Source organism: Clinocottus analis, unplaced genomic scaffold (genome assembly GCF_023055335.1).
Source record: "Clinocottus analis isolate CAN_PGR_092001 unplaced genomic scaffold, fCliAna1.0.p SCAF_16, whole genome shotgun sequence".
In the NCBI taxonomy this organism is placed as follows: Eukaryota; Metazoa; Chordata; class Actinopteri; order Perciformes; family Cottidae; genus Clinocottus; species Clinocottus analis.
The window spans coordinates 2,535,856-2,545,100 of NW_027175887.1; the positions used below are offsets into that span (position 1 = coordinate 2,535,856).

General features: G+C 49.6%; 1 protein-coding gene across 1 annotated transcript; it reads right to left on the minus strand.

The window, feature by feature from the left end:
• Window positions 1–275: 275 nt before the first annotated feature.
• Window positions 276–3,399, minus strand: nfil3-6 (nuclear factor, interleukin 3 regulated, member 6). Its single transcript, XM_068578792.1, has 2 exons — window positions 3,102–3,399; window positions 276–2,323 (listed from the first exon to the last, which is right to left on the minus strand). The coding sequence occupies exon 2, from the start codon at window positions 2,265–2,267 to the stop codon at window positions 1,062–1,064; it is 1,206 nt and encodes a 401-aa protein (XP_068434893.1). The 5' UTR covers window positions 2,268–2,323; window positions 3,102–3,399; the 3' UTR covers window positions 276–1,061.
• Window positions 3,400–9,245: the final 5,846 nt, after the last annotated feature.

A 9,245-nucleotide genomic window follows, 5' to 3' on the forward strand; every position in this document is an offset into this window, starting at 1 on the left:
AAGGGGGCACTCAAGTGATCCAGTTTTAACAGAGACTTGCATAAAGCTCCAACCGTTCCTCCCGTTACACTTCCCATCATGCAGCTCAGCGGCACCTTGCATTAGAGCCTCATTTCCCCCTGAATGCCCCCAGAAGCCCGTAACAAAGGCCCTTTGTTAACCCCGGTGACATCACTGGTATGACATAACCAGGGTTGTTTGTGTCAAGCTGCACGGAGCGATACAGAAGAGCTAGTGTTGTGTGTTTCCAGTAATCACCACCAGGAGGTCTTGTCAAATGTTTTTTATTCATGTTAATATGAAAATGTACATGAAAGACGGCAAACATGACATCCTTCCCCATCACCTGGGCACAGGTAACACGGCAGCTCAGATAAATGCGCTCGCGGAGGGAGGCGGTGATGAGGGGCGAGCCTCGAGAGGGTTCAGTGTGGAGGGGAAAGAACCCAGAAAGAAACCTGTCTTTGGAGGATTTCCCAGCAAGCCCAGCTTCATTTCCTGTGCGTGCTCACTTGTCCGTCTCCGCGTCCGTCCAGCGGCCTCCGGGCCGAGGGACCTGGATCCCCTCCTCCGTCGCGATATGTCGCGACGAAAACTCGCTCGCCGACCTCCGCCCGAACCCGCCGTCGCTAAATAAACGGGAGGCGGAGCTCGCGTCGCGATGCCGTGATGTCACAGTTTGGTGGTTTTTTTTTTTAGTTGTCACAGTGTGTGTGTGTGTGTGTGTGTTTGTGGAGGAACTGATCTCACGCAACTCTACGGATAAGACTCCCTGACTGAGCGACCGCTGATGCGTGTTTTGTTGAGACATTTATTACAATATAATACAGCATTCGAAATAAAAAAAAACACAAATCAGGACATTGGTAAAAGTTCTTTAGACTTGCAAGTTTTGTTTTGTATCAGTCGGCGTGGTCCAGCGCTCCTGAGCTCACTTACAACACTTCAGTTTTCCCTCAAGAGTCTCGACGTCTTGGGTAACTCTCTCTCTCACACACACACACACACACACACACACACACACACACACACACACACACACACACACACACACACAGTCCTCAGTTGACCTTGGCCATGAGCTGCTCTGTGAAAAGCTTCTTCAGCTGCGCCACCTCCTCGCTCAGAGAGTTCAGCTGCGTCTTCAGGTGAGTGTTCTCGTGCTTGTACTGGACCTCGCTCGGTCCTTGCGGGGCCGGCGGCTGGAGGCCCGCGACGGGCGCGCCGTACGGCGGGGACTGCCTCCACTTCCGGCTGTCCTCGCCCTCCAGCTGCTGGAGCCAGGAGCCGGCGCAGTGCCCGGCGGCGGTCGGCGCCTCCCCGGCGCCCGGCCCCCTGGGGGCCTCCCTCGGCCCGTCCCGTCCCGCCGCGTACGGCGCGGGGCTCCGTCTTTCCCCCGCGGCATCGAACGCATCCCCGCAGCCGGGGTTCTTGAACCGCAGCTTGTGCGGGAGGTTCCTTATCACCTCGGTGTAGTCCGACTTCCCCCCGGCGGCGCCCGCGGCGTGCTGGACGCCGACGGGGGAGTGGTGCAGCTCGCAGCCCAGCAGCTCCTCCGCCCTGTGCGGGGACAACTTCCCGTGGTCGCTCAGCCGGTCCTCAAAGAACACCGGACTGCCCACGCTGGACCCGTCCGGCGTGGAGAACCCGGAGTCCTCCGACATGTTGCCGGCGTCCCTGGAGGCCCCCGAGCTCAGCTGGCCCGTCTGGTTGACGGCGTGGGAGGCCGAGGAAGCGTGGAGGCCTCCGTCGCCTCTGTGGAGGTAGTAGTGGGGCGTCAGGGTCTGGCCCCCGTGGTTGGGCGCCGCTGGCAGAGCGGGGCCGCCGGACGAGTCCTTGACCAGCCCGAAGCGGAACTTGAGGGCCAGCAGCTCGGCCCGGAGGCGGGCGTTCTCCTCCAGCAGGGCCAGGACGCGGCCCTCCAGGACCATGTCGTTCACGCGGCGCTTCTCCCGCGAGCGCTTGGCCGCCTCGTTGTTCTTCCTCCGCTTGTCCCAGTAGCCCTCGTCCTTCTTGTCCACGGGGATGAACTCGCGCTTGCGCCGCACGCTGGACGAGGGGCTCTCCTTGCGCTTCGCGGCCGAGGTGCGGCCGAGCAGGGAGCGCGCCAACAGGCTGCTGGAGGTCAGGATGGACACGGCTTCATCTGTGAAGGACAGAGACCCTCCTCCTCCTCCTCCTCCTCCTCCTCCTGCTCCTTCGGGACTCCCGGGCGACTCGAGGGTCTGGGGCCCGGCCACATCCTGCTGGGACTCTTCCTCATACATGGTGCCCGTCAGGTGGGACGTCTGGCTGCGCTCTGAGGATGCAGCAACAGTGCCACCTGGTGGTCCAACACAAAGAGGGACACCAGAAGTGGGATTTAATGGTTACGCAAGAGCCATTACAACACAATGTTACGTAACCCCCCCCCCCCCCCCCCCCCACATTACATCTCTCCAACGGGAGCGACTTGTACCATAACCTCGTTACATGTTCAATACGGGACAGCACGTGCTGTCAACACAGAGCCGACCGCTCACACACACACACACACACACACACACACACTTTGATACACAGGCTGTTTAATACACGAGCTGATTATGGATTTCAGTGCGACACGAGCCCATTACAAGTGTAACCTCCATGTCGGTGTCGCGCTGACATCTTCTCTGAAACGCGTGACGGTTTCCGGTCAGACGGTTCTGGACTTGACCCACAAGTCTTACTGGGGACGTTTCTACTTATTTATTTGTTTTTGTACTTGTCTAATGTGAGCCCTCTCTTCTTCACGCAGACAGCAGCATCTCCATGCGAGACTTTAGACACGTAGTTAAAAAACAAACAAAACGTAAGCAGCGCAAGCGAATAAAACCCAAAACTTGTTCCCCATCAGCTTGAAATCATGGACGAAGATTTAAAAAGAGATTTAAAAAAAAACGAAAGTCGGAGGACTTAAAGTCCTGAAGTCATGTTCAAACAGGACTAAAGTCTGAGAGGACGCTTTTTCTGATCATCTGGTTTGTCGTGTCGTTGAGCGAAATGGTACTCAGCTTTCTGTAATGACACTAATAATCATGATAACTCTAATACTAATAAACTTAAAATAACAATCGTACCTGTAGATCGATCAGTTTTTCCTCCGCCGGTGCGCAAGACTCCGCAGAAAACGTCTCTCCGTCCGGTCCCAGGAAGAAGTCTCTCTCTCTCTCTCTCTCTCTCTCTCTCTCTCTCTCTCTCTCTCTCTCTCTCTCTCTCTCTCTCTCCCTCTCTCTCTCTCTCTCTCTCGGGGGGGTTTCGACACTGCGGATCGGCGCTGTTACTTCATCCTCCTGGTCGCGTCCTCTCTGCTCCACTTGGAAACCCGCAGCTCTTCTCCGTAACGTCGCGCGGGTTCAGCTCGGGACGGTCTCTGTCCTCGCGTGAACCCGCGGGGCCCTTTTTGTGTGTGCGCGCTCTTCTGGGTCCGCCTCCATCTGTGATCCCCCCCCCCCCACCCGCCTTCACCCCTTCCCCCTGTTTAGCCATCATCATCATCACCATCATCATCATCTGACCTCCTTCCCCTGTGTGATAGGATAACTCATGACAATAAGTTTGGTTTCAGAAGTTATGACGTATCAGAGGAAGATGGTGAAATAAAACAAAATGTCCTAAACTTAACATCTGGGATTTTTATTTTATTTTTACGCGGCACTCATGAATATGTCCACGTGGATTTCTGTCATAGGATTCTGTTTTTTTACAACAGGTAGTTAGACATCTGACCCTGAAACACATGTCGGATCACAACGCTAACGCGCTGTCTTTGTCTCTGCCAGCCAGTGTTTGGCCAACACAATTATGTTGATTGGAAAACAGCTAAAAAAAATGTATTTTCAGTTCATGGCAATAAACGCACGGCCTCCAAACAGCCCAACAAACACAAGCGATCACTGCGTCGGACTTCATGGCAGATTGCAGCAACGTTGAGCTCAAAGAGAATTTGAAGTGACATCAGCTCCTATTTTATTTTACACTTTTGGGGGAAACATCAGGAAACTACAGCGTGTTTTCAAGGCAACATGCAGATTCGGAGACGCCACATCGCCGCTGCCTGAAACACTGCAGGACTGAGTCACGTGTCGGACCTAACAACAACACAAAAAGAGCTGCACGTGCAATAATAATAAAGCATAATGATTCACAGCCCTTCTGGGTGTCAGAGGTTCAAATAGTATTATCTTGTGCGTTACCCAATGTGAAATCATAATCTGCGACGCATTTGAGTTGTCGCCTGTGTGTGTGTGTGTGTCTCTCTCTCTCTCTCTCTCTCTGGTATGCTGACAACACGTGTGCCGAGTGCGAGGGGCGGCATGAGGTCTCACCTGACCCCATGTTTTTACAATGACCGGGACCATGAACCATGAACCGCATCATATCACATGTGTAAACTCCCTGTGCAAACAGGGCCGAGGCCCCTCAGGCCTCACCGCGGGGACACCCTCGGCCCTCCGATAGAGACGCCAGCCGGCCATTGGACAGTGCAATGCTAACGGTAGCCGGTTAGCACAAAGGCTGGAGACAGGGGGCGGCTGAGGTCGCTCTGTCTAAAAGTGACACAAAAAAACAGCAAAGTTAGATTAAGTTGGTTAAGTGTGTGATCTTGCTCGGATCAGAATGAGCTGTCCCCGCTTCAGATATTAAATGTTAATGAGTTACAGTTTTTATAGATTTTTTGTGTGTGCAGGAGTGGTTTCCAGCAACAATGGCCGCTCGTAAAGCGCCCGCAGTCTTTTCCAAATCTATGATCGTCCTCACAGGAAAAAAAACTCAGGCGACAGAGCCTCTTGGTTATGGTTAGGATTACATCCTGAAATACTTAGTGAGGTTAAGGCCACAGAACTACTTAGTTAAGTGTCGCACAAGATGGTGGTTTGGGTTCAAAGACCTGCGGAAGTGGCGCTGCTTAAGTACGCAAGTTAAGTGACAAATAAGTCAACGCCCAGCGTGGTTTTGATGCTCTTTACACGCTCAATGGAATCAGATCGCCGGCACAAACTTAAACTTTATTACATTCGTCATATTGCATATTGCATACACACATGAAATGTGGTGTCTGTATTTAACACATTCACAGCAATGTAGGAGCGGTGAGCTGCTGTGAAGCATCCAGGGGTTCAGTGTGTTGCTCAAGGACACTCAAATTGTGTACCTTGCGGTCGCTGGACAACCACGCGAGCCGCGAGCCGCAGCCAACACAAAACAACCATAGTGGCGTTTGATCGGCCGGCCGAGCCGCCGCCTCCCGGCCGCTCTCACAAAAGAGCCATTGGGATATTGTATTAAAAGGGCGTCGGCTTTGCAAACTGCCACCCTTTGGGTGTCATAAGCCAGCAGGACTCTTTATACAAACAGACAATGGCGGAAGCGTTATAACAGCGGTTATAAAACGGTGCCTTTCATAACTGGAACATGAACAGGTTCAGTCAGTCAAGTATTTGGAATAACTCAAACCACACTGGCCTCTACAAAACACCCAAGCATTTACTTTTCAGGACTGAGAAATCCTCTGCGTTTTGTTCTCTACCCTCAGTGTAAAGAAACACTTGGATGGGAAGAACACAAAACCAGAAGTGGTGTTGTGTTGATTACTTCTTGTCCTTTCATACAAGAACGCCTCTCACAGAGTCACAAAACGTCCGTTAGGTACGTGCAACAGGAAGTGAGTTACGCCATACTTTTGGTTAACAGTTTAGCTTTTGAAATGTCTGTATGTAACACATCTGCTTGAGAAAGTGGTTTGTACTTCACCCCCCCACGAAAGAAAAACCCCTGAAAGTGGATCTTAGGACACCACTTTTCTCTGAGTCAAAGCAGAAAAAGTGTTGCAAAACGACTTTGGCGTGTGAAGATTTGGTGTGCGAAGATGTTCACACACGATATTAGTTGAGTTCAAGTGGATTCTGCAGCTGCAGCTGGTTGCTTTTATCCCCGGAGTGGGTCGGCGTAAACACTCCAGCATCGTGGCACAGACAATTTTGTTTTCCCTCACAAGTGCATTACCCAATAAAAAAAGCATCAGCAAGTCGCCCAGCGTGGTGTCGCAACTGACTTAGAGGGAAAACAACATAAAGAGAGCGGGGTTGGGGGAAAAGTTGGAAGGGGGCGAGTTCAACGAGTTTGAGCCGAATTCTTGACATTCTCGCAGCCTCTTTATGGGACGGCTCACCTTGTAGCTTTGACCTGCGGGGGGAGGAAGGGGGAGATACGCTGTAAACAACTGTCTCTGAAAATCATCTCGCACGTTTACAGCAGAGAGTCACGGCGTGAAAAAAAAGCCCTGAACGGAGCAGCGTGTGTGTCAGCGAAAAACTAAAGGGCAGCGTTCCCAAAAGTCCCAAAGCAGCAGGTGTGACCGCGCTGAAGCAAAGTGCAGAGGAGCTTAAAGGCTTGTTGCTCTGAAGGAGGCTTAAAGCAGAAATTTCCAAAACGAACGAGTTTAGTTTTTTCTTCTCAAAAAGATTGAGGCAGCGTTAATATGCATGTGTATATATGTATGTGTGTAGACCACAGGTATATGTGTGTATATACATGTATGTGTATATATGTATGTGTATGTATATGTATGTATATATGTATTTATATATTCATCTCATTTGATTTCATTTGATTTCATACATATATATATTTATTTCTCATTTCTGTATATATCTGTTATCCCTGTTCCTGTTATTATTTATTTGATTTGATTTGTGTGTTTAGCTTAGTTTGTTTACTTCATTGGATGTCTGTACATGTGGGATGCTGCTACTCTGACAAAAAAAGTTCTCCTTGGAGATTAATAAAGTACTTTTCATTCATTCATTCATAATATGGATGTTAATAGTTGAATCACTCGCCACACCGCTCAAGCATCGGAGTCCATGTGAAAGCAGCGTGCACAGGGCCTTTAAATGAGGGAAAAAAGGAGTTTGGCGAATAATGGTGTGTATTTTTTTTATTGTAGCTGCAATAGTTAACTTGGCATAGTATAGCGTAGCATAGCATAGCATGAAAGCTGGATCGGTGCGTGTTCTTGGTGCAGATTAAACTAAGAAGAACGACTCATAGTCGACTTACTGGCTTTCTACCTGCAGTAGCGGCCGAGGGTAACTTGACGCCACTACATTCACCTTTGTTTACACCCGTGTGAGGCGCCGTGGGACGAGAGTAAACATCCGGCAGTCACGAGGATACAACACGCGGTTTGTTGCTGTTATTCTCCGAAGCGCCCAAACAAAATGGCGGACAAACAAAATGTACTGTCGACGAGCGTCGCTGTCAAAAGACGCCATGAACCATCCTCCAAATGTTGTGAAGTCGTTTGTAGTAAAACCACAAAGTCATATCACTTATTCCTGGACTACTTTATGTCATTCATAAAATCTGCGTTCAGGAGGACATAAGTATCCATGAAAGATGTCTTTTTTGGGTCTTTTTCACACTTTTTCTGAGACTAACTAGCTTCATAGAGCAAAACAAATGCAGGATCTTTATTCCCATGTTAAAGATCCCAGTTTTAGGCCCAGTCTTTTAACACATGTAAGACCCTTTATATCAGAATTGTTTGCTTAAAAACATTGCAAAGTCAGTTGAAGATATTTCAATCAAATCATGCCGCTAATGCTAGCTTAATTAGCAAGCTAGCAGCTGGTGAAGTCCACAGAAACCCGTTTGCCGTCTCCCTCTCTCTGAAATCAGACTCGTTTTCAGAATGATTTGGAGTTAAAACTGGTGAAGCTACAGCGGTTAGCACGCGAGGATTTGCTTCTTTTCTTCGCCGACATGATTGAAGTAATAATCGGGGTTTGGTCCGACAAAACGAGAACATTTGTTTGGCCAAAAGTCACCTTGGATTGGCATTTTTCACAGCTTTATTTTTTATAGACAAAGCAGTCAATGGATACAACAAGACACATTTATTAGTTAAACATCATTTCTTGTAATTATATTCAAGATTTAAGAGGTTTTACTCAAATACACCTGATTAACATTCTCAGAGCTTTAATACTTATTACTTATGAATTATGCCGCCCTTTCCAGGAAATTTCCTTGATGATTATTATTATTAATTCTGCCCCGTCCCATATCAGCAGTAATAGTTCTCATGTTTTGGATCATTCGTGGCGGTAAAGCGGTAAAGTAAATGTGTCAGAACAAAGCTTGTAAAACAAGTTGTAAAAGAAAAGAACAACAAAAAAAACCACCAGTTTCCCAGCGGACAGCGAACCTAACACAAGCATTTAGAGCTTCTCGCCGCCTGCAGACGGCATCATTTTAGCATCCTGGCTTTCTTCATAACTCATCCGTCCTGGGAACTGCAGCGGCGGCGGCGGCGGCGGTAGCGGGGTGGATATAAATACCCGCGCCCTGCTCTTGCCAAGTGGGTGGCGGTGACGAGACTCACAGCGAGGCTGTTTACACCGGCGGCCGTGATTCGGCCGGGAGGGAGGTGTCAGGCCAAGTCGACGGGGCAAAAAGCATGTTACGTAAAGAGGTGGCAGGGGACGAGCCTAAAATACACTGCGAACTGGGCCGCAGGGGAAGTCCGGGGAGGAGGACAGCTGGAAAGGAGGGCGGGGTCAGTCTGCTAACACACTTAGCTGCTGCAGGAAGAAGGTCACAGGGATGGCCACGACCACCTCCAGCTTGAACCTGCTCCTGTGTTTCGTTCCGCTCATTTTTTTAAACGTCCCTCCTGTTGTTTGCACTCCAATCTGCTTTATTCGCATTTGGACTTCTTCTTTGAAATCATGTTTGGCTCCGGAGAAAATCCCCGCTGCAGTGACACAGTACCATCGAGCTGCTCGTGCACCTGCTCCGCCTCATGTAACGTTATCCAATGTGATAACACAGGCAAGGTAGCTGTCATCAGTAATATTAGATATTAACACACACAAATGGAGTTTTCATGGTGAACGCATCCCCTCCCGGGCACATGTTTATCCCATCAGATCGTGTTCAGCGTTTACCCTCCCTCTTCTTCTTTTTAATCTTGGCTCTGCACCATCTCTTCCTCCAATTACACAAACACACTGCATTATTTACGCGCTGCTCTCGCAGCATATGTGATGTCACTTTGGAGCTCGACTGCTCCTGCGAAAAGGCCTGTAGCACCGCGGCGTTTCTCTTTGGGGGAACGCGCATGTTCGCTTTCGTGCCAAGAATTTGAGATGGGAAGATCAAGCCCACTCCCATGTCTCAATGTGAAGTCATGACCTGCAACCCAATTAACTTGACAT